This window comes from Perca flavescens, chromosome 12 (assembly GCF_004354835.1).
Source record: "Perca flavescens isolate YP-PL-M2 chromosome 12, PFLA_1.0, whole genome shotgun sequence".
Classification (NCBI taxonomy): Eukaryota; Metazoa; Chordata; class Actinopteri; order Perciformes; family Percidae; genus Perca; species Perca flavescens.
In genome coordinates this window covers 15,734,367-15,758,776 of record NC_041342.1, presented here as the reverse complement: position 1 = coordinate 15,758,776, position 24,410 = coordinate 15,734,367, and the positions used below count along the sequence as shown (strand labels likewise).

The following is a 24,410-nucleotide window of genomic DNA, read 5'->3' as shown; positions in this document are numbered from 1 at the left end:
TATGCGCACATGAATATCAGACAAGTGAATCCACATCAGATATGCTACAAAACCAACCGCACTGTGAAAGAGTGTTTTGATCAGCACACATAGTAATTACGGATCTCGCTGCCATTTTTAATAGCATATCTTGAACTGGTTTGCAGACAGAGAATATGTCTCCTGCTTAATGTATTTTTAGGCCGATCAAATATGAGCAATGCAATTATATATGCTAAATATTCGGTGTGTTTGCCTACAGATTCTGACTGGTGAGGACTGGAATGAGGTGATGTATAATGGGATTCGCTCGCAGGGTGGAGTGCAGTATGGAATGTGGTCATCGATCTACTTCATAGTGCTCACCCTGTTTGGAAACTGTATCCTTATTGAACCTTCAACAAGTGGGCAGAGAGCTCTGATGTAGCGTATAGGTATTACTTGAGTAAAAGCAGTAATACTGCAATGTAAGAGTACTCCATCACAAGAAAAAGTTCTGCATTGAAAATGTTACTTCAGTTAAAATATAGAGCAAAATATACTGTCAAAAGTAAAAGTACTCAAAATGCCAGCAAAAGGGCCCCTGTCAGAATTATATATTATTTTACTGTATTATTGTTGCTGCTGCGTAGATTTAATGTTTAATGCTATTTTTGAATACTTTATATACTGCTGGGATGCTAAATTCATAGCATCACATCATATTTTATGTAATGATTGCATGCCTTGTAAGAAAAGTCTTTAGTTCATCATTTTGGGAAAGACGTATTTGCTGTCTTGTGGAGAGTTAGATGAGAAGACTGATACCACTCTAATGTTTGTAAGGTGAGCTGCCGCTTAGCTTAATTTAACATCAAGACTGAAAATTGAATTGAGATTCTTTTGCCATGCAAACTCAAAATCAGTTTGAGTTTTAACAGTATGCATTTATGAAAGGGAGAGGGGAGGACAAACAATAATAGGTTCCCACAGTTTGGTGTGTTTGTGCTTAACTGCCTTCATGACAGATACACTGCTGAACGTCTTTTTGGCCATCGCTGTGGATAATCTGGCCAACGCACAGGAACTGACAAAGGTTTGAACTGTTTTTACCTCTGTTATGGCAGTTTAACCAATACAATATATTTATTCATACAGCACACACCTTCAATGATGTATGTTACAGGTGTAATATTTGATAGATTTATATAGTTCTGGTGTTCCAGTAAGTGGTCATTAAATGTGCATGTTCATTTTGTCTTTATCAGGATGAAGAGGAGGAGGAGGAGTTTTTCAACCAGAGATATGCCAGAGGCAGAGATGGCCTTATATCTGAGTAAGTTAACAAGCTAACAAAGTGAGCGTTCTAGGATGATATACTCTCAAGTAGTTCTTAGTCGTGAGTGTGTGACTGTTTCTCAGATCAGCTCTCCTCTTGAGCAAATGGAAAATTCAGATTGGGCTGAAAACGTGATTATTTAAATAGTTTTGTCTTTTGCAGCAGATGCAAGTAGTAGAATCAAGCTTCGATTTGTACAATACGGATGCTTGTGGGAGAACTGGTGGTGTTCCTGAATGCGATCATCATGCTACTTCTGTTATTGGAGAGAAGTTGTATAAATAATCAATTAGGTATTGCCAATAAGATCAATATTTCCACAATGTCTTCAACTGTGGACTCTCTGAGAACCAGTTAAAGCTGTAGCTGGTGAATGCTTAATCTGCTCCGCAGTGCCTCCAGTTGCATGGTGAATGCAGTTCAGTTAGAAAGGCATGTTTATGGCATTGATGACACAATCCTGAATGTTTATTGAATGTGCCTGATTTAAAAGCATGACCTCTGAGATACTGATTTTGCAGCATAACTGAACCTCCTTCTGAACCTCCTTCTATAACCATCTCAGTCTATGAGATAAGCAGCCTAGGTGATAAGCAGCCTCTTTAGTTAATGAGATTCTTCACTGACCTCCTGTCCTGTTCCTTCCGATGACCTATTTTATTTTTATTTTATCAGTTTATTTGTCTGGGACAATACATACAGGCATTGTTACATCTGAAGTGCAACCGATGCAATGTATGTGGGACTTCTAGCCGTAGGATAATTTGCCGTCCTTGTCCCTGGTACCTGGTGGCTTTCCCACAGGTCTAATGATCCAGTAAGTCAGGAGGAGGGCAGTAGGTAGTTTTCTGGAACTGTGGGAAGTCTCAGTGTGTCACTCTACTGGGAGGAGGCACATTTTGGAGTGTGTCAGATTTTTACTTACTTAGTATGACTCCGTCTGATCAGTGTCAGTTATTGCATGTTTTACACCATTAACAATAAACTCTGGGTATTTCCATTACTAGCTAGATTTTCCAAAAAAAATTGTATATGATTACAGATTGATAAATGTGTTTTTCCTGCTTACCAGGTGAAGCTTTATTTGTAGTTCATAACATGAACAATGAACAAGTCAGGCTTAATCTTTGGAAAATCTAACCCACAAGGCAAATTAGGGCAATTGTGAAAATGATCATTTGAAATTTCTTTGTTTGCTTTTCTGCAATGAAATCAAAATGACCTTTCAACAGATGTAAACATAAAAATTCTAAATGGCCAAAGTTTGATTTCCTGTTGCAGTGTGTCATGTGAATGACATCAACTTACAGGAAGTTAACAAGGGGCCAAGCTATTGCCTAGCAATGGAATTTCATTGAAAAGGTTTATATCCTCAAGTATTGAATGTTGGAGCTTCCCAAAAAACCTGATAACACTAACAATAAAGTGTTTAAAAAATGCTTTACCAAAAGAAATTAATGAACAAATAAATGTTCACTGTGAATAATAACTTATTTATTATATATAAGTGTTTAAAGTCTCTGCAAGCTGATTTTTGTACCATATATAAATGGGGGGACACCAGTACTTACTTGAAGGCAGGAAATCAAACAGTTATATTATTGCAGGCGATAATACGAATGTTTACGTGATTACACATGCAAAATCCCTGGTGAAGGTATGGGGGGCCTTCAAACTCCCTAAAATCATGTAATAATGATAACAATAAACTTTTATTTTGGGTAGAATGTTTCTTCACAAAGTTACAAACTGCATTTCAGACAAAAGACAAAAACATATAGACACATTTTAACTCCATAAAGTGAGAGAAAAGGCAACTAACACAGTGACGGTTAACTGAATCTATAGCTGTGACACTGAATGTATCATTTGTCTGTTACATATTTGAATGTTAGTCTTGTACGTGTTGCAGCTATCAAGACCCTGATTCTGATGTGTATTACAGGCTTTTGCTGGTTCCATCACATTGTCTTGTTTTATGCCTGTTATGTGGCACTGACCAAAATGTTGTGTATTTTGACATTCTGTCAGCTTTCGAATCAATTTGAACCTTAAACCTTAAAGTGCTCATATGATGCTTTTTGGCTTTTCCCCTTTCCTTTATTGTGCTACATATCTTTTTGTGCACGTTATAGGTTTACAAAGTGAAAAAGCCCAAAGTCCACCCCAAAGGGACTTACCATCTCCAACAGAAAATACACAGTTCACAAACTGCTCCAAACAGCTCTGTTGAAGTCCAGCCTTTACTTCCGTGATGAACGTGCATCACTTTGTAACACATGTTATAATGCTCGCCTAGCTGCTAGCGTGGCACGCCATCATACTCTGCAACTGACAAGCTAGCAGTACTTACTGTGCATGTGCGACTCCCAACAAAGATGGAACAGAAGTGAGATGCCTCACTCTGTAGCTAAAACAGAGAGCTCAACACATAGTAAAAAAGAGGAGCTGCAGCAATGTGCAGTACAACAAATATATGGTGTTTTCTGAAAATGAAATCACATAAACCTATTCTGGTACAACCTCTAAATACAATTATGAACCTGAAAATGAGCATAGTATGAGCACTTTAAAGTAAGAAAATATTATCCCTTAGCATTATTAATCTTAAAGAACTGATTTCAGTCCCTTCTAAACCTGTGTAAACTGGATAACCTTCACCTACACTTTGTGTCCCCTTTACACACTTTGTTCTGTGTCACAACAAATGTTCTATGTATGTTGTATGTATGTTGTAAAACACTAATGTCTTGTTTTCAAAAATCACTCATTGATTACATGGACAACAAAAGAATCTGAATACCAGTAAGTATAATTGTATGCATCTCTGTCTCACAGAATTTCTCCCTTGAGTTTTCCTACTCAATTATTGAGATTCTTTTCTACACTTAGCTTGAAGTATTTTGCATATTTTTCCATAGGAATTGTTTTGTGTTACTGATTAACTAACATTATAAATTCACAGAAAAGGTCTGTCCTTTTCTTGCAGCTTTTATTTGATTTGTTTAAATATTCTTTTATATAACTGGTATGCTAAAGTCTTGATGTTTCTTGTCACCAATTCCTTAAATTTGGGCCTGTTGCTGCCCCATATTGATATGAAATATATTATGGTCCTTAGTGGGAGGAGAAGGCCCTACCTATACAGGAAACGAGCCATCCACCGAGGCCGACCAAACTTCCCAGATGAGCCCGAGGACAAGACAGGGGCCCCAGACGAACAGCCCCTCAATGGCTCTAACGCCTTCGTCAGCCGCCGCGAGAGGAGGAGAAAGGTTCACATGTCAGTGTGGGAGCAGAGAGCCAACCAGCTACGCAAACGGCGCCAGATGGCAAGCAGAGAGGAGCTGTTTGCAAGCCCTACAGAGGACACTGTTGAGACTCCCACCATACCCCACCTCGCCGAGCCCAGCCCAACTCACCTGCCTGAGTCTCCCATGTCTGTGGGGATGCCCATCCCTGAGCCCCCGATGTCCATCACCATCCCCATCCCTGAGCCTCCGACGGTTGAGCCTCTAGTAAACCTGAGCGAGGAGAAAACTGGAGGAGCTAACCACCGGACCACAGGCGGAGGCAGGCACAGGATGGCCCGCAAGTTCAGACCCAGTCAAGGGCCAGACGAAGGGGCGAGACACAGACGGCACCGTCACCGCGATGCTCGCGCTGAAGCCAAGAGTCTGGACTGCACCCAGGCACCTCATGAGGTGCCACAAGTCAGACGGTCGCACAGCCAGGAGAGGAAGATACTGGATGAGAAGGAAGAGAAGGATGACAGAGAGGAGAGAGAAAAAGCAGAGGAAGAAGGAGGGTCAGTCCAAGAAGATGGTGGAACATGCATCATCAACCCGTACGCAGAAGTTGGAGAAGACTGTCGAAGGTAAGGCTGTTCTCATGTATTACTTGATGAGGAAGAGGGATTATAAGGTTAAATACTATCTCATGAACTATGATCTATGAGGCATATTTTTACCCTTGTATTTTATCCCTTTTCTTGTTGTAAGTAATTATTTGGTAAAAGCCATTTTAAATGGAATGTTTATTTGTCACTGGATATTTTCTCCTGAGAGAGAATTGCACCTTGTCAAACATTATTCACATGCCCATATGTGCATTGAAAAAGTTATTATTAGCTGAGAAGAGATCCCTTCATGGAGATGGGGAGCAATGTCCACAGTCTACCTTCAATGCAAAAATACATTCCCATAGTAATTGGAAGTAAGTGGAATTATATGAAGTTTAAGAAGTTTGGGTTAGACAAATCAAGTGTGTATTTTTTCCAAAGTTACTGTCTTTCTAGTTCCCTCTAGTTCCCTCTTTTGGATTCCTCCTTAAAAAGAGTTAACTTATCTAATGTTAACTTAACTTTCAAAGACACCTATTTGTTTAGTCTAACTGCTGAGGCCTCATATTGCTTCATGTGAACTTTTGCACAGAACGAGGGCTGTGGATTTTGTCCCACATTTCTTCTATTAGGAAGAGAATATAATCCCATTAGGAAGGGATTTCTTTACAGCCAGTATAGAGAAGACAAACAATTACAGCAACCAATAAGTCTTGGAATGTACATATTGGTATTTAAGTGATGTTTTAAGGGAAAGACTTGAACAAATGTTGACCTCTACAGCCACACTGAGGCTGTACAGTGCTACTTTGCGCTCAGTGCTAACAAAAGCATGTTAACACGCTCACTGTGACAGTGCTGATGTTAAACAGATTGAATGTTTACCATGTGTTCATCATTTTAGTTTAGCGTGTTAGCAAAAAAGATTATGGGGTCACAAATCATACTTGAGTTCAGAATACAAGAGCTTTTTCACAGTTCTTCTACAGGAAAGATTTCCACGTCATAACATATCTATGTGTTGTTGCATTGATTTAAGTTCAGTGATCTTTTCTTCTTTATTTCAGGGACATTCCCGATCCTCCTCAGTGTGAGCAGCTGCTGGACTGTACCTGGTCAGAGCAGGGTGAAGGCGGGCACTCAGACCAAAACATCCCAGTGGAGCCCGCCTTAGAGGCCACAGAGTTCAGTGTGAGGGCCATCGAGTCTGAGAGCCGCCCGGTCTCCATCAAACGGGACAAGTCCAACCTGGTTGGAAGCGTGGCCATCGAAATGTCTGCACAACCGCTGCTTGAGCTCACACCCATGACAGGTAGCACTGTGATCACTTTTAACTGCAGTCACACTCCTTTACTGTGCATCATACTGTAGGATGTAGTGTTGGTATCACCTTGGATCACCATGTGTAGGTGTTTGACATCTGGTTAGAGTGCCAGTCTTTTTTTTTCTTTTTTTTTTTATTGAATCCATTGTGCTGGTGACTCACATTGTTCTTTCTTCATCATAGCTGTCCATGTACAGCTAAAGCATTTTGTTCTATCCTCTTGGACCTCTGTCTGGGTTTTAGTGAACAGTAAAGAGTTGGAGGCATACCACTCTGAACAGACAGACAAAGAGGACGACACAGAGAAGGAGGAGGATGAGGAGGATGAGGATGATGAGGAGGAGGACGAGGAGGAACCTCCGGTTCCTCCCAAACCTGTAGCTCCAGATAGCATGTTCATCTTTAAGGCCTCCAACCCGTAAGATGCTACCAAATCCACTAAATTTTGTGATTGATTATCAAAAGTCTTTGTATCCTGTGTGCGCTCTTTCATCAACCAACAATTAACATCTCCCCCTTTTGTTGATCTACAGTATCAGGAGGATCTGTCACTATATGGTCACTATGCGCTACTTTGAGATGACCATTCTCCTTGTGATCGTGGCGAGCAGCATTGCACTGGCTGCTGAGGACCCCGTGTGTACCAATTCAGACAGAAACAAGGTGAGATCGAAATACGTCTCTCCTATAGTGTCTATAGTTTATTCATGATCCAAACTTGGATGTTGGATGATCAAAAGAAAACTCTTACCAGGTGCAAAAAGATTTTACAGCAGTGCTTTACAGGTGCATTAGAAAGATCTGGTAGACTAAAGGCGGGGGGAAGATAAGATAAGAAGCCTTTATTGTCATTATATTACAATGAATACAGCAAAATTACAAATGCCCCTCCCAGCGGTGCTTAAAATAAAACTATATTGCACACATCCACGTATAACATTAGACAACCACATTTTTACAAAACAATAGCAGGTAGTTGCCAATAAAATGGATTGTAAAAACACTAATAAGAAATGTGAATATGGGTGCAAAGACGTTATGTGCGCAGATTTAGAGTCTGTATGGCTTTTGGAAAGAAACTTAACGTTAGTCTGTTGGTTTGTGTTCTGATGGACCTGTAGCGTCTCCCTGAGGACAGGAGATCAAAGAGATGGTGGCCAAGGTGACAACTGTCTTTACCAATGTTTTTTTGCTCTGGAAAGGTAGAGGGTGTATGCAATGTCGTGTGCTCATCACAAACTAGTTTGTACAAACATGTCGGCCACGTCTGCAGACAAAAGTGCTAATAGCTTTTTCCGAATGGCCACACTCAAATTGTTCAAATGTGGATAACGGCCCACACTTTTAGGACAGTCTCTCCTTGAAGGCATTCATAGTGTTGCATATAAAAAGTGACAGAAGTAATCGTGTGAAGAACCAGAAAAACTTTACACTGCTGGCTAATCACTGCATTAGGTGGGTGTGAATGTCTGATTGTCGGTTTGGGAAAGGGTTCAATTTTGACGTGGGGGGGGAGAGAGTTTCAGATGCTGTTTAATAATCTGAAAAGCACCTCATATGAAACATACTGACACCTTAGAAAAGCAGTGGATGTCTGAAGTGCCAACTGATTTATGCAGCAGTCTTAGATTTATTTAACTTATACAGAGGTGTCACACCAGAGTGATCTGATGGTATTACACTGACCGCTGACACTTTATCCTCAAAGAAGCAATTGTTTTCACAAGACTGAAAAAGAATGAATGGAAAATATGAACTTACTCATTCTGAAATACTACTGACAGAGTTTTAACTTTAAGGTTTACTGTTTGATCTCAAGTTGACATAACACTGTCAGCAAGAATGTGTTGTGACACATTTAATTTCACACACATACAAGGTGCGAATCTGCAGTCTTTTCCTGGGAAATAGCTGTGCTGTATTTGTTTTCACAACTCTGTGTTATGGAAAGTGTCACAAGTAACTAAATAAACACAAACTAGTAAAAGCTACACTTTAGTATGAGAGAGAGAGAGACCAAGTAAAGATCCACACTAAGGTCCAGAGATGTGGACTTGAGACTTGGTGACTTGGACTCGAGTCGACTCTAGTCACCGTTTTGATGACTTGCGACTTGACAAAAAATAAATTACTTGAGACTCGACTTGGACTTGTATGTTAATGACTCAAGACTTGACTTGCATGATGACTCGGATGACTTGTTAGCTATTAAATATAAAATAATATAATTTAATGTTGTCACGTTTCTGTCTAAACTATCAAGTATGCTATGCAGCGGCCACAACACAAACTGTGAATCATGATTGGAACAACTCAAAAAGCTTCCAGGTATCATGATTGGATGACTGGCTGTCAGTCAAACTCCTTGCTATGGCAACAAGTAACAACAAAGACCCTTGATACAGCCTCATTTGTTGGACCAGACCACCACAATGGCTGCGTCTGTATCACCAGTAGGCCTAATCACTTTTGGATTTAAAATCTACAGGTAAGAGTGCTTTATCTTGTTTTGGGACTTGACTTAAGGACTTGACTTGACTTGACATAACCTTTGACTTGACTTGCACCCAAAAAAAACAACTCGAGACTTGCTTGAGACTTGGACCAAATGACTTGAGACTTACTTTGGACTTGAGCAAAGATGAAATGGTCACAACACTGCTAAGGACACACAAAGTCACATTTGAAATGTATGAAATTAAAATCTTGATGGACACTATTCTGCCCCAATGTACAAATGAAACCGAGGAGCTGCTCACAGCTGCAAAAACAATGAAATAAATGGTGGTTGGTGGAGAACCATTTTGGAAACAAAAATTGAATTAAGTTAAATTGGCTGGGACATTCCAAGGTTGCAATTTGTTTGTACTATGACAATTAATATGCAGTTCATACGTTACAGAATTAGTGTGAATGTTCCAGAATAATACAAAATGTGAATTTGCACCCTCAGTAAAGTCTTGTGTCTGTGTACTTTTTATGTTTGTAAATTATCTAGGTCCTCCGTTATTTCGATTATGTCTTCACTGGAGTGTTCACCTTTGAAATGATCATCAAGGTGGGTAACTGAAACATATCTTTTCTCCACTTTTACACCAATCACACTTTCAAAGAATTTGATGTACTCTAGATGTTCTCAGAGGTGTTTTGGTCCCTGTGCGTATTTAAGCTGTTAACTTTACGTGTCTGTATGGGTGCGTTGTTTGTCCTCCAGATGATAGACCAGGGTCTCATTCTGCACGATGGCTCTTATTTCCGAGACATGTGGAACATCCTGGACTTCATTGTGGTGGTGGGAGCTCTGATAGCCTTTGCTCTAACGTGAGTCACTATACAGTGCTGCCTGCAGACGACTAATGACTGACTCACTGCAGCAAATCATGTTCTGAGCATACAGTATTGTTATAAACAACCTTCCCTCAAAGACACCTTTTGCAGCCTACATTTTTTTTTGCTACATTACAGTTCATAAACTGCAAATATGGAGGCATGCATGGTGCTGTACAGTGTGTAATTCAGATTTAAATGTCCCTGTGGTCCTACAACAATAGGAAAAGATAGATTTCTGTGTAATATGGGGGTTTATACATGGGTGAAGCTAAAAAGCCTCTACGATATTTATTTTTGTCGTCGTTCCCAGCATGAGTGTGCCAGATAACTTACTAAATCTTTTGTGCCTTTTGTTGTACTGTAGAAGATTGTATTGTATGTAAATTTCTCTGTTGTGAATATAGCTGTGATCCTGCGAGCTTTGCTCACCGTGAATCTCTTTTTATGCCTCAATTTTTCTCTGTTGTTCCTGTGGATTTTGTCACTGTTGGGGCTACCAGGAATGTGATGGGGTAAAAATTTTAGTCACACTAAATGTAAATGTATCCCATAAGCTTCTCATATATTTCTTTTATTATTTTCACATGTAACATTTTTCCTTTTTGTATTCAGTGTGCTTTTTTGTTTTGTTTTGTTGTGTCTTCTAAATCTCACCAAACTGCTTGACAGGTTTTAGGGGTAACATTTTTGATAATTTGGTGACATTAATAAATCATTGATGCCCTCTAATTAATGGTTTGTACCCTCAAATTAAGAATTGTTGCAGAGTAATCAGTAGAAAATCAAAAATGTTTCCATAAAATGGAACAATGGAAGATGACACATTGTTGTGTTATCAGCTAAATCCCAAAATGTATCTGTGTATCTCAGTTCAAACTCAAAACATGTACAAATAGCACAAATTATCATACCTTTTACCTGTGACACCTGCTGGGCTCTGTATAAACACACTCAAGATGAAGTTCTGTGTTTCATTGTGTTTTTTGATATGCACTTGTGTTGACATTTTGCTTTTACTGTGTTTTTCTTTTTGAATGTGTCTGTGCCATGTGTCCTTGTGAACTCGATTGAGTGCACAGCTATGTTCCTAAGGGCTGTATTTCAATGTCAACAGAAACAACAAAGGCAGAGACATCAAGACAATAAAGTCCCTCCGAGTTTTAAGAGTTCTGCGGCCTCTTAAAACCATCAAGAGGCTTCCTAAACTCAAGGTATGATGTTAACGTCTGCAAACACTCTCCAGTATTTGGGTTTTTTGGTGTTTCACAGATCTCTAACAGATTGCGCATGCTTTGCCATCCCTCTTGTCTTTCTTCTCCCCAGGCTGTTTTCGACTGTGTGGTCACATCTCTGAAGAACGTCTTCAACATCCTCATTGTGTACCAGCTCTTCATGTTCATCTTTGCTGTCATTGCCGTGCAGCTCTTCAAGGGGAAGTTCTTCTACTGCACTGACAGCTCCATGAATTCAGAGAAGGCATGCCAGTAAGTGGCTATACAGTATATCTAAAGCAGCAAGTAAAGTAGGAACAAGGAGTTTACATACGCAACAACTCTATACTGTATAATTAACTAATAAATAGATTTAACAAACATGAGACAATACAGAGACTCCAGGTATAAGCAGAAAGCAGAAAATGGCCATGAAGTACCAGCTTCTCAGTCTTTATACATCCCCAGATAACCTGTGATTGTCTGCAGACCCCCAGATTCACTAGTTAATAAGATTTGCACGTTACAAAAGATTTAATATTTTTCTCTTAATTCACACTACTGGCTTAATCAGTGAAATAAGTGAAACAATGACCTCTGAGTCGCTCTACTCCCTACAGAGGCTACTACATTGACTACAGCAGAGACAAAAAGGAGGTGAAGAGGAGAGAGTGGAAGAGACACGAGTTTCACTACGACAACGTCTGCTGGGCCCTCCTCACACTTTTCACTGTCTCAACTGGAGAGGGATGGCCTCAGTAAGTGGATTTTTCTTTTTAATTTAATGTATCAAAATTTAAGTAAAACAACAAACGTGTTGGTCTAAATATAGCATTCAAAAATATAAATTACCTCTCTTTTCTCCCATTTTTTTTCTTTCTGCTAGGGTCCTGCAGCACTCTACTGATGTTACAGAGGACAGCATGGGGCCAAGTCGAGGGAACCGAATGGAGATGTCTGTTTTCTACGTGGTCTACTTTGTGGTCTTCCCGTTCTTCTTTGTCAACATCTTTGTGGCTCTGATCATCATCACCTTCCAGGAGCAGGGTGACAAGATGATTCAGGAGTGCACTCTGGAGAAGAACGAGGTGTGTCGCGGTGAAATATATGTTTAGATACATACACACAGTTACATTCACACGTATTCATTCATGTCTGTTTTGGTACATTTCTGTCCATCAGAGGGCTTGCATCGACTTTACCATCAGCGCCAAGCCGATGACCCGCTACATGCCCCAGAACAGACAGACTTTCCAGTACAGACTGTGGCACTTTGTGGCATCGCCTTCTTTTGAGAACACAGTGCTAGTCATGATCGCTCTCAACACTGTGGTCCTCATGATGAAGGTAAAGCACTCTGTACAGCAGGATTCATAGTGGAACAGTATCTTACTGAAATGAAAGCTGTGTGTCTGTCTGTCTGTCTGTTCTGTCCTGTCTGTTCGGACCGTCCGTCCTTCCTTCGATTTTGTCGACAACTGTTCATCCCATCGACTTCACACTTGGCGGGTTTATTGCTCAGGACCCAAGGAAGTGCAGTGTCCAGTGCGAGCTCTTGAGATCTACGGGACAAATGTATTAGTAGTTTGTATGTATACATTGTGTAATTTATTGAGAGAAGACCCCTGTTAATTGTTGCACTGCTGAACGACATGCTGGGTATAGCTCTTCGTTGCTCGACAGTACAAGAATGTTGTAACTTCCAACAAGCACCTGAAAGTACCATGTACCGCTTTTTTACTCCTTAAATTGCTGCACCATATGACAATAACTAAACATTGCTATAAAATATGAATAAAGGCAATGCAATGTTCAATGTGATTACCAATCTCGAGCAAGTTTTAAGTCTCTGGAAGAACATCTTCATACCGTACTGAAATGAACTGTAACCAACGGCAGGGTGGAAACTATGACTTCTGATAATCCTTCTGTCAGTAAATTTAAAGTTCTCTTTTCCTTCAGTACCACTCGGCCCCGGCAGCCTACGACATGGTCCTTAAACACCTCAACTCGGCCTTCACTGTCCTCTTCTCCATGGAGTGTATACTCAAGATCATGGCATTTGGTTTGGTGGTGAGCATTGACAAAAGAAGAGATCAGTCGAAGACAGAAGCCATTTAAATCACATCTAGCACCACTGATGAAGAATTTGTCTATGTTGAGTCAAATTACTTAAAACGTGTTCTTTTTCCTCAGAACTACTTTCGAGATACTTGGAATATTTTTGATTTCATCACTGTTCTTGGCAGCATCAGCGAAATAATTGTGGATTTACAGGTAAGATACTGCCAAGACACCACTCATTTTCACAATGTTGTGACCCTTTAAAAAGGCACAAATAGCCAGTGTGAAATGCAGCATTCTTTCTTTACAAGTTTCCCTTGTGTGTTATGATCCCTGCCTCCAGACACAACTTAAGTCATGTTGTGATGAATTTCTCCATCTGTGTTTTACATCCTGTCTCTCCCTTCCTTTCCCTTGTTTCACCCTCTCACCAACCATTTATGCGTTAGTCGGTGAACACCATCAACATGAGTTTCTTGAAGCTTTTCCGAGCAGCTAGGTTGATCAAGCTGCTGAGACAGGGTTACACCATTCGTATTCTTCTGTGGACCTTTGTACAATCTTTCAAGGTCGGACATTTTGACAATTTATTTTTTGTCACTTTGATTCCTCACACAAGGTTGATGATAATGTTTTAATTGACTGTCTTTGCTGTCTCTTCTCCAACAGGCTCTTCCTTATGTTTGTCTTCTCATTGCTATGCTTTTCTTCATATACGCCATAATTGGAATGCAGGTATCCTTTCACTAATATTTACTACTAATACTAATATCATAACAGACTGTCACGGCTCTTAGTTGAAGTCAAGGGGCTTCTGTACACTTAGTTTTAATGGATTTTACAAATGTTTGTGAGCTTAAATGTAGCTGTATTGTTGTAATTTGTATTGTGCTTGTTTGGTGCATTTTGTTTTAACTGTATATTGTATACTGTATATTATATGAGGTTATTTGCACCATTTATTGATATCATTGATTGCTTATATTTACTATATTACTAACCCTGGACCCCAGGAAGATTACAACTGCTATGGCAGAAGCTAATGGGAATCCAATGAAGTTAACAAAATCTGTTTTCTGCAGGTGTTTGGAAACATCAAGCTGAATGATGAGAGTCACATAAATCAACACAACAATTTTAAGACCTTTTTCAGTGCGTTGATGCTGCTCTTCAGGTGGGCTTATAAAAAAATACCTTTCATGCCTTCGGTTTCCATTCTCTTACTTCTCTTTTATTTCTAGAATGTATCTTTAAGGGGACATATCATGGAAAAACTCACTTTTTGTAGTGCTTGTGCACAAACAAATAGACAACCCAGTCAGTTTTTGTGGGCTGCCTAGATCGGAAAACATGGGACAAGCCATTCATATTTGGCTCATCTTCCTACGTCACATGCAGGCTCATTAGAATATGCCGCCCCCTATCTGAGTATCTCCACCCACAGCTTGAAAACTACACAAAATGAGCATAATATGGGCGCTTTAAAGAAACAGGCACTAAAACGGAGCTTCAGACAGAGGGTGACACAGGTATACAGGTATATTCAGACAAACAGTATGAATAAAGTTTTTTTTGAACATTAAAGCGTGTAAACATGTTCTAGTAGAAACCCAAAATACTTGAAAATGAGCATGATATGTCCCCTTTAATTCAATGTCAATTAGGTGTTTGTGTTTAAACCACCAGGAGTGCGACAGGGGAGTCCTGGCAGGAGATTATGCTTTCGTGTCTGTCTGGTCAGGAGTGTGAACCAGACTCCTCCATCTCCCCTCTAACCATGTCTCCAGACCACGAGGGAGGCTGTGGGACTGACTTTGCCTACTGCTACTTCGTCTCATTCATCTTCTTCAGCTCGTTTCTGGTCAGGGCTCCACCAAAATAACACTATATATTTGTCAATTTCTCTGCTGTCTTGCACACTGATTTTCTTCTATATGTCCTTTTTTAGATGCTAAATTTGTTTGTGGCTGTGATTATGGATAACTTTGAGTACTTGACGCGAGACTCCTCAATTCTGGGTCCCCATCACCTGGACGAGTTTGTTCGCATATGGGGGGAGTATGATCGTCTGGCATGGTAAGACTTTTTACTGCTGCATTTTCACATTTTCAGTTTTATTTAGTGTTGAGCAGACCTGATCAACATTCATGTTCTATCTTTATCCAGCAGAGGGCCGTCAAAGCGTGTGAAACACATTTTTCAGTGCAATGAGCTGTCATGTTTAGCACAAGTTGATAAAATTCCAAAAGTGCTAAAGAGCATCTCAAGTTCACTGTGCTTAAGTTTTTGCTAGAAAAAGAAATCATTGTCCTAAAAATCTCAAATGCCACATAACACATACAAGACCTTGAAAAGGGAACTTTGCGTTTTGTCTTCATCTGTATTAGATCTGAGTTTTATGACACTTTTTATTAAACTCTCCACCTTCTGCTTCTGCGTCTGTTTCTCTGTGCCTCCCCTCACTTATCACTCTGTAGTGGTCGTATCCATTACACTGCCATGTATGAGATGTTAACCCACATGTCACCACCCCTGGGCCTGGGCAAAAAATGCCCTGCTAAGATCGCCTACAAGGTACTGAAAACATAATCCCTTAATAAGCACTAAACACAGAAGGGCTAGATAAAATTAAATAAAAAAACTCAAGTAAAAGCCTATCCTATCTGTATGATATATGCATTATATATACTACAGCAAAGAGCAATATGAATTGTAAATAAAGTGTATTCAAGGGAACATACTAACAGACTCTTCATGAAGTTGAGGGTAATACAATTGAAGGATTGTTGTTCGACTATTATTCAATTTAGGAAAATGTACGGAGACTAAATCATTTTATCTAGTATTTTGTGCTGGATATGTACACTGAAGTGATTGACTTGTCTTCTTTTTATCCATCCCTCATTGTCTCTCAGAGGTTGGTGTTGATGAACATGCCTGTAGATGAGGACATGTCCGTTCACTTCACCTCCACACTGATGTCGCTCATCCGCACAGCTTTGGACATCAAAATAGCTAGAGGTCAGAGTCACTAATTAGCACGTCATTATTGTGATATGGCACCTAGGGGTTCAACTAACAATTGTTTTAATTATCGTTTATTTGTGAATTACTTTTTTTTTTGATTATAGATTAGTTGTTTGGTCTAATATTGCTTGTTGTGTCCGACCAACAATCCAAAACATAAAAATATTCAGTTTGCTATCATATAAAACAAACAAATGCAGCAAATCCTCACAATTGAGAAAGGTGTTAGTTAGTTAGTTAATTAGTTAGTTAATAGGTAGTTCATAGTTAGTAAGTTAATAGTTTAGTTTTAATTATTTGCTAGTTCCTAGTTAAGTTCATATTTATGTAGTTAGTTCATAGTTAGTTAATTGTTCATTCATAGTCAGTTATTAGTTAGTTCAAAGTCAGTTAGTTCATAGATAGTTAATAGTTACTAGTTAGTTTAGTTATTTCATAGTCAGTTAGTTCATTATTAGTCAGGTCGTTAATAGTTAACAGTTAGTTGATAGTTAGTTAGTGATAAGTTAATTATTAATATTTAGTTAGTTAATAGTACATTAATTAGTTAGTAGTTAATTATTAGTCTGTTTGTTAATACTTAGTTAATTGTTTGTTAAGTTAGTTAATAGTTAGTTAATAAATAAAAACATTGAATTTTAAAAAGTGAAATGTTTCACTTCACACAGAAATTAACTGTGAAAAATTGCATTTCAAATGTGATTTTTTTTTTGTGAGGGTATGTTTGTCTTCTGTGCTTGCAAAAATGACATCAATTAGCTGATCGACTAATCGTTCAGCTTTAGTAAAACCATTAATGTAACCTGTTATATTTGTGTGGCTGAATGTGGATGTTTGTCACAGGAGGTGAGGACCGTATCACTCTGGATAGTGAACTACAAAAAGAGATCAGTATCATTTGGCCTTATCTGCCTCAGAAGACATTGGACCTACTGGTACCTATCAACAAAGGTCTGGCTCTAACTATGGAGGAAATGCTCAATGTAATGCTGAGAGACAAGCAGTAACAGTTAATGTAGTGTGTCTGCCCTCACAGATACAGACATGACAGTGGGAAAGATCTATGCTTCGATGATGATAATGGACTACTTCAAACTGAACAAAGCCAAGAAGCTCAGGCAACAACTTGAAGCTCAGGTCAGCTCTGCATGCTGTTATCAACATCCTCACCCGGTTTTACAATTATATATTCAAAGAGGTATACGCAAATAGATTTTGAAAAAGTAGGAGAAGAAAAGCAAAAAACATTCAATCTCACAGCACAGCTTTAGACAGCTATGTCTATCATCTCTCACAAGGGATCTGTTATAATTTCCTCTTATAGTACTATGGAACACATTTAAGGCACAATTTGATCAATTACATGGAGAAACAAAAAAATATGTTTTTAGCTATGATATTCCCTTAGCTTTAAGATGTTAATAAACCAGAAAAACATAAAACAAGAATTTCAGTCTAGCAAAACAATAATCAAGTGGCAATATTTCTTAGCACGACGCCGAGTCAGACGCCCAAGAGTCTGTATCCTTTTGTTATCGCTGATGGGCCATGAACGCATCACCCCTCTTCATTTCTATAGCGCTGTGTTAATCTCTACAGCAGCAAGGACACACGCAGCCCCCACGATATATACAGCCAGATAGCTAACAGCTTGAACCCACACAAAACGGGTGTACTCTCTGTACTCAGTGTACAGTAAAATGTGCTATTTTAGAAAAAATATTTTCATGCTGCCACCTGATGCAACAAGTCATTCATTAGCATTTGCACTTTGTGTCGTTCAGTTTAGTTCAGTCAATAGTCAAAACAAACTCTTTCTGTGAGCAACTCCTGCAAATAAAACCTTTTTAATCAAAAGATCTATTAGTTTCTATCGGATGCTGTTATGAGTTATAAGTAGCTTTATAATCTACCACACAACACCTGGCTGGAAACAAATGCTGAAACATTGAAATCAATTTCAGCATTTCAGTACACTAAATGGTTAATATAATTATGATGCAAATTATTACATTGTCACATTTTGTCTAACGAAAGAACCACAATAAGTCCCCCATAGCATTTATATTTGTCTCTCCATCTCTCCCATGTGCAGTGCGTCTTTCAGTTCAACAGACAATATTTCAAACACATATGATTGAAATTTGGCGTGCAAATGTGTTTCATATATATTAATTGGCTCAATGCACGTACGGCCGTAATGCAAACGTGTGAATTCGGTGGTGGAGGAGAGTACTAACGTTAATCAGCGCTGCTCCTGGCAAATAACGGGGTGTTTTTTTTTTTTTTAAACTCTTAACATTATTTTAGCATTATGACATAGGAATGTGCAGTATGCAATAGGTATTTAGGAAAAAACAATGAGAGTAATATTCATTTTAAAATCACAACGTTCAATGGCATAGCGGTTCTATTGTTAAGCGTCCATTGTTACCAAACAGAACTACAGTATGTACATAAAGGGAGGAATGGCAATATACAGAAGTTACTGAATTGTCTTGTCTTTGGGGTGTAGAGTACTCAATCCTCTTGGGCTTTCTTAGCCTGAACAATGTGAAAATAAATATGGAATGAAGCCCTCTGACCTCTATTTAATTTGTTGTGTTTTTGTTCTTTCATTTCAGAAGAGTAGCTTAATGTTTAAGCGTCTGGATGGCTCTGCGCTTCCCGAGGAAATTCTGTCCAACACCCAGACGCTGCCTATGATGGCCCACAGCGCTGGGTCAGCCCTGTGAGTCTGTGCACATGTACAGATTTGTTATATTTGTCTTTATTTATGCGTTTGTTTACTATTCCTCTCTGTCTTAATACAGGACCAGAGGAGGATTTGTGGCTTTGAGCCCCATCTCCCCTCAGGAACTGTTTTTGCAGCCCATAAGCTCCGACCCTGATGCTAGTCAAGAGCAAAATCTGGTAAGACCGAGGACCAACATGAGCCTTCAATCATAAATACCACAACCATGTCTCACAGCAGTGGTTCTTAACCTGTTTAACTTGTTACCCCCTATAACAAAGCATTGTCGACTTGTCACAGGTTGCCTATGTGTAGCGGTTGTGTCCAGTTAAATCAAACAGCAATTATCCTTCTCAGATTGTTTCTTGAATAATTTTTAGAGAAAAAGTAAACATCATATTGAAGAGTAATGTTTTTTTTCTACTTTCTTATCCTTATTCATTCTACAACCCTACTTTAAGTGCAACATACATCTGCAGCGTCACAGAGTGTCACATCAATTGACTGTCTTAATACACATCACACTCATCCCTATACTATACCAGACACAAGAATTTGTCAAGGTATAGTATTGAGGTGAGCCGGGCACTCACTAGTAATTGTTACGGAATACTGATATAGTTTTTTTTTCAGGCACAAGTACTAACTTAGTACTGAGGAACAATTGCTGTAATTATAAAACAGATTGAGCAAGAAGATGTCCGTCTGAAGCCATGTTTTAATATTCAAAACATACCTCTCTCTTTTTGTCATGCACGCACACACACACACACAAAAAATAAAAAAATAACATGATTCTACTGCTATATCAGCCATTCCATCATGGTTAGGTATCCAGCCCTAATCCAGGATGAGAAGTAGCCTACTGTGGATGAGGGCTCATTACTGAGTGAATCTTCAGATATGAAGTGCATCTTGCACTAGGCGTTAGTTAGTTAGCCACCATCACACACACATAGACAAAATCTCTAAACTTCTTCCTTTGATAAAACACAGCGTACCACAGTCAGAACAATCAAACACCAGCAGCTGTTACAAAAGCAAAAATTCTCCCTTCTCCTTAAGTATTTTATTATAAAATAATCATCCCAAAACAGAGCTTTAGTGCAGTAGGAGGGATGTGCTGAGCCTGTAGGTGTGCGGACGTAAATAGTAAACAATGGATATGTGGGTTTTGACACGTGTCATATACCGCTGATGTGTGTTGCACTTTAGAGTTATCTTGTGATCCCTAAGGGGGGGTCCTGACCCCCAGGTTCAGAATCACTGTCTTAGAGCACACTCTAAACATTTAAAAAGCACACCTTTTATTAAAGTGTTTAACTCCACAAAAACAGTATTAACATGTTGTAATGTAATGTTGGCGTTGCTATGACTTTTCTCCGTGCCTTGCAGAGCACGGCATCGCTGCTCTCTGTGCTCCTGTCTTTTAGTCCTGTTGAGGTTGGAATAGCAAAAGGCAATGATTGTCAAACTTGTTAATGTTTTGCTGTGTCTATACTGTCTGGTTTTACTGGTCTACATTGCTTGCTAGGTGAATGACATGAAATGATTCTGAAATCCCCACATATTAGTGTTTGTTCTTGCAGAGGAATGTGTTTGGCCCCTAGACAGATGTCGTCTGGCTCTGTTTGTGTAGCTATTAAGACCTCAACATGCATGACTGAATGTACTTCCAAGCTGAGATATGGATTCCATCTTTCCCTGTGAACTGTTTTGTTTATTGTCTATTCTCGCTCTTCTTCTCCACTGTTTCTATTCCTCCTTGAAGTCAGTTTTCCTGTTGCAGTCCGTGATTGGCTGGAATGGCTTCTGATTGGATGGCGATGGTGATGTTTATGATAGATGACCCTCAGTGATGAAATGGCTTGTCTGCCTTCTCTCACCTAAACTGGACTTCCGTATATAGGCAGTCCTGGCGGGGATGAGGCTGATTGGTGTCCCTCCTTGCCCTCCTCTTTTGTTTCTGTACTCACCTAGGTGGGCGAGTGCAGTAGGGGGATTGAAGCCCCACAGGAGCTTCCACTAGGGAGGGGTCTGTGTGTGCGGGCCTCTTCCATGCCCCGTCTGGCTGTAGAGTCGCAGGTACACACATCTTCCATGACACGGCCTCTGTGCTGGATCGTGAGGACGTCAGTGGCTGCATGGGCTCTTATGCCAAAGTGCCTGGTTCCTTATGTGATGCCGAAGTTTAAATCAGTAGAGTTTTGGCTTGTCTTTTTGGGAGTCTGATTAAGATTCAAAGAATTGTTAAAATGGGGTGTGATCTTTGAATGCTGATGCCTTCTTACCTTAAACTCTCTCATCTCAGCATGTTTTTTTTTAAAACCTCTCTGCAATGGTCCACTTGTTTCTGAAATAAATTATCTGAATGTAATTACAGTATGTTTGTTTTCTTTGTGTATGTACCTTGTGCTTGTCTGTTGTGTGTGTGTGTGTGTGTGTGTGTGTGTGTGTGTGTGTGTGTGTGTGTGTGTGTGTGTGTGTGTGTGTGTGTGTGTGTGTGTGTCTTCACATATAAGCAGACGGAGGTTGCAAGTGGCTCCATGAAACGTTCAGCCTCCACCGTTGCAGATCAGCAGGTGAACGGTCTGTGGCAGGAGGAGAAAAGTCCTGAGAGATTCTATCGACCTCGTCACAAAAGCTACAAGGCTGCTGGTTAGTTCTGCTGTTCACCTGTTATTATCACATCAGCTTGTGTGAATACAGTATGAAGCATCCCCCCCACCCACCATTTCTTAACATCGAACACTGGTGTTAAAATACAGGAAAGGTCAAATGCAGAAAACAAAATAATGACCCCCCCTCTTTAGCCAGCTCTTTCTCTCTTTATCTGTCATTGTATGTCATTTCCTCTCCTGAATGTCTTCCCTCTAGTTTCTCGGTCAGAGCACAGGCAGCAGGGCGACAGGGAGCGTGGCCGGTCTAAGGAGCGCTGTCACCTCCTTTCTCCAGACGAGTCTCGTTGTAACTCAGAAGAGAGAAGTTTGCAGCCCTCACGATCCTCTAGTGTAGAGAGAGCACACCCCCAAGATAAACAGGTGGGTCAGAAAAGCTCTGTCTAACTAACTGACTTCAGGGACTTGGACAGCAATCAAGGCAGAGTCACAAATTTACAACACATTTAAAGTCTCTGAAAATAAAACTGAATGACCAAATTTCCCCTCCATTGCTAAACTTTGACAGGTTTAAGTTGCCAGATGTCCTGCAAAAGACAGTCCATGAAGTCATTGTTTGTGACATTTTGTCTTTATTCTGGTCTCCAGGGAAACAGCTCCGACAGTCCGGTGCCCTCCACCTCAGAGTCCAGCACCCCGAGTGGCCGACGACCGATATCACAGACCCGCTCTCGCCCTCACATCTCCTACTCTCCGCTTCACCCCTCCGTCGGTGAAGACGAGGATGAGCAAGGCAGCCCAGAGACCATGAGGCGGGGCAAGCCCAACTGGGAGACCCAAGAGCGGGTCACAGGTGACAGGCTGAGCGAGGCAGGCCGAGACCCGTCCCCACCTCGGCGCTACCCCTCAGAGCCGTTCCTAGCCTCCCAAGAGGGGGACCACAGCCCAGACCCCTCCGGCCCCATGGAGACGTTGACCTTCGAGGCGGCTGTGGCCTGCAGCCTGGGACGCTCAAACACCATCAGCTCGGCCCGCCCACGCTTGCGGACTGGCTGGCAGGTCCCCAACGGACACTTTCGGAAGCGCCTGGCACAGACAACCTCTGTTGCCGGCTGTGATCCTCTCAGCGACACAGAGGAGGACGACCGGTGCTAGGGACAGGAGGCACAGCATGAGGGAGGAGGGGGAATCCCAGAGAGGTGTTAAGACTCTGTACAACAGTACAAAGCGAAGGTTAATGTGACTCTTTTTGCATCACTGCTTAGAGGCCACGAGCACTCTGGATGTTTGATAAAATATGAACCCAAAACGAACGAAAAGAACTTCCTGAAACTGTAGTTGCCAATTCACACACTGACAATAAATAAGGTCTATTTCCTGACTTGTACTTGATGATAGAGAGTAATAATACATCTCAAATAGTTGCGGGATGCAAAAAATAAATGAATGGATCAAATTATGTAATTTGTGTCAATGGGTATTTTCATTTCTGAAGATGTTTCTAAATGATTCAGTGTTGATCTTAACATTTATCTGTGGGGGTGTGTGAATATGTAACTACATTTTCTTATAAATTAATTGTTTTGTAAAATACATTGTGATCATCACACCATTGCCATTTATTAAAATAGAACAAGCCATGACGAAGAGGGTATCTGATACTTTACCAGACAATGTGGATACTAATAAGTAACACTCAATAATGCTGGATTTTTTTTACAGTGTGAATGTATGTGCAGGGGAAAAACTGCCTGATTTCCTTTGCCATTTAACTTTTTGGTATTGAACATGATAAGTTGTCAGGTATGAATACAGTAATAGAATAACAGAAAAGTATGCTTATTTGTTTGTCCTTGTTAAATCATGCCTCTAACAAACCTCAAACCTTTAAAATTATCCTTAAAAACAGTCTTTTGCTTTTATTTTTTACCAGTCAACACCCTTTAACTGAGAATTTCCCAACAACTATATTTAACTTGTGTTGGGCGTGGAATTTTACCATGAACTGATATGAAAACAAAATCATCGTTCATCTTTTTCTCCCTTGTGAATATTGTATGAACCATTGCAGACGATGACTGTAGAAACACATTGTAGACACCCCATGACACATTTGCTTCACAGATTAACATTACTCTATTACTTACTAATAATGTACAGAGAAATTATGCTGTTTGTAACATTTAGAGAACACAATAACAATAAACAGTATCCGCTGATGGGCTTTCAAGGTAAAGGAATCTTTGGAAATGTTCATTTTAAGGTTTGTGTTTCTGTTTTATTTGCCTGAAGAAGGCCAATTCTGTGAAACTGACTTAACCAAAAACATGGCGATTTGTATCATAAGTTCCTGGAATGAAAATACTTTGTGCGTTTTTATGTGTACAATAGCTGTATATAAAAATAAAGGTGTCCTCAAGTTGCCACTGTTATTGGATGCATTTTTATTTGTTTTTTCTGTCTGGGAAAACATCAACAACCTTGATAAGTAAGATCATATAGCCAGGAGCATTGCATTAACACCTCACACAGAAACCAGTTCAAGTGGGAAACTTACAGTTTGACTTACTTAAATATATTTTCTTGATTTACTATACTTATTACTTTGTTATAATGGTATTTGTATCTCTATTTGGTTTTTCTGATTACACAACACATTTCTTCTGTATATTATACCCTAAATAGTAGACTGTACGGGTGCATACAGAGAGTAGTAAAACAGGTTATCTTTGAAAGGGGTTTTCCCCTTAAACTTTAGTGACCAAAAGATATTACCGTATTACATTTATCATAACAATAGTTCTTAACAAATGAGATTGAAGGGAAATTTACACTTTTATATTAAAAGAAAACATACAATACAATAGCAAGCAAGAAACAAAGAGTTTGAAAACATACAATTTTTACAAGGTTCTACACACCTATGGTTCACCCACACTGGTGTTTCCACTTAGACCTCTACAT

At 39.8% G+C, this 24,410-nt stretch overlaps 1 protein-coding gene across 4 annotated transcripts in view; it reads left to right on the top strand.

Moving 5' to 3' along the window:
* cacna1eb (calcium channel, voltage-dependent, R type, alpha 1E subunit b) overlaps window positions 1-23,782 on the top strand; it is a 50,066-nt gene extending 26,284 nt beyond the window's left edge. The window contains exons 15-44 of one of the 4 annotated variants that reach the window (XM_028592431.1): window positions 242-359; window positions 987-1,054; window positions 1,227-1,294; window positions 4,419-5,174; window positions 6,206-6,450; window positions 6,706-6,880; window positions 6,996-7,125; window positions 9,461-9,520; window positions 9,677-9,783; window positions 10,907-11,003; window positions 11,116-11,276; window positions 11,624-11,761; window positions 11,890-12,091; window positions 12,186-12,350; window positions 12,966-13,076; window positions 13,200-13,280; window positions 13,517-13,636; window positions 13,737-13,802; window positions 14,150-14,241; window positions 14,754-14,928; window positions 15,016-15,143; window positions 15,545-15,641; window positions 15,983-16,088; window positions 16,938-17,045; window positions 17,137-17,231; window positions 18,719-18,825; window positions 18,908-19,007; window positions 21,351-21,486; window positions 21,706-21,869; window positions 22,095-23,782. In XM_028592431.1, coding sequence (XP_028448232.1) covers window positions 242-359; window positions 987-1,054; window positions 1,227-1,294; window positions 4,419-5,174; window positions 6,206-6,450; window positions 6,706-6,880; window positions 6,996-7,125; window positions 9,461-9,520; window positions 9,677-9,783; window positions 10,907-11,003; window positions 11,116-11,276; window positions 11,624-11,761; window positions 11,890-12,091; window positions 12,186-12,350; window positions 12,966-13,076; window positions 13,200-13,280; window positions 13,517-13,636; window positions 13,737-13,802; window positions 14,150-14,241; window positions 14,754-14,928; window positions 15,016-15,143; window positions 15,545-15,641; window positions 15,983-16,088; window positions 16,938-17,045; window positions 17,137-17,231; window positions 18,719-18,825; window positions 18,908-19,007; window positions 21,351-21,486; window positions 21,706-21,869; window positions 22,095-22,601 — 4,683 coding nt within the window. In that variant the 3' untranslated portion in view covers window positions 22,602-23,782. Of the gene's footprint in view, window positions 1-241; window positions 360-986; window positions 1,055-1,226; window positions 1,295-4,418; window positions 5,175-6,205; window positions 6,451-6,705; window positions 6,881-6,995; window positions 7,126-9,460; window positions 9,521-9,676; window positions 9,784-10,906; window positions 11,004-11,115; window positions 11,277-11,623; window positions 11,762-11,889; window positions 12,092-12,185; window positions 12,351-12,965; window positions 13,077-13,199; window positions 13,281-13,516; window positions 13,637-13,736; window positions 13,803-14,149; window positions 14,242-14,753; window positions 14,929-15,015; window positions 15,144-15,544; window positions 15,642-15,982; window positions 16,089-16,937; window positions 17,046-17,130; window positions 17,232-18,718; window positions 18,826-18,907; window positions 19,008-21,350; window positions 21,605-21,705; window positions 21,870-22,094 lie in introns of those variants that run through there. The other 3 variants (XM_028592430.1, XM_028592433.1, XM_028592432.1) reach the window with 3 other exon arrangements.
* Window positions 23,783-24,410: the final 628 nt, after the last annotated feature.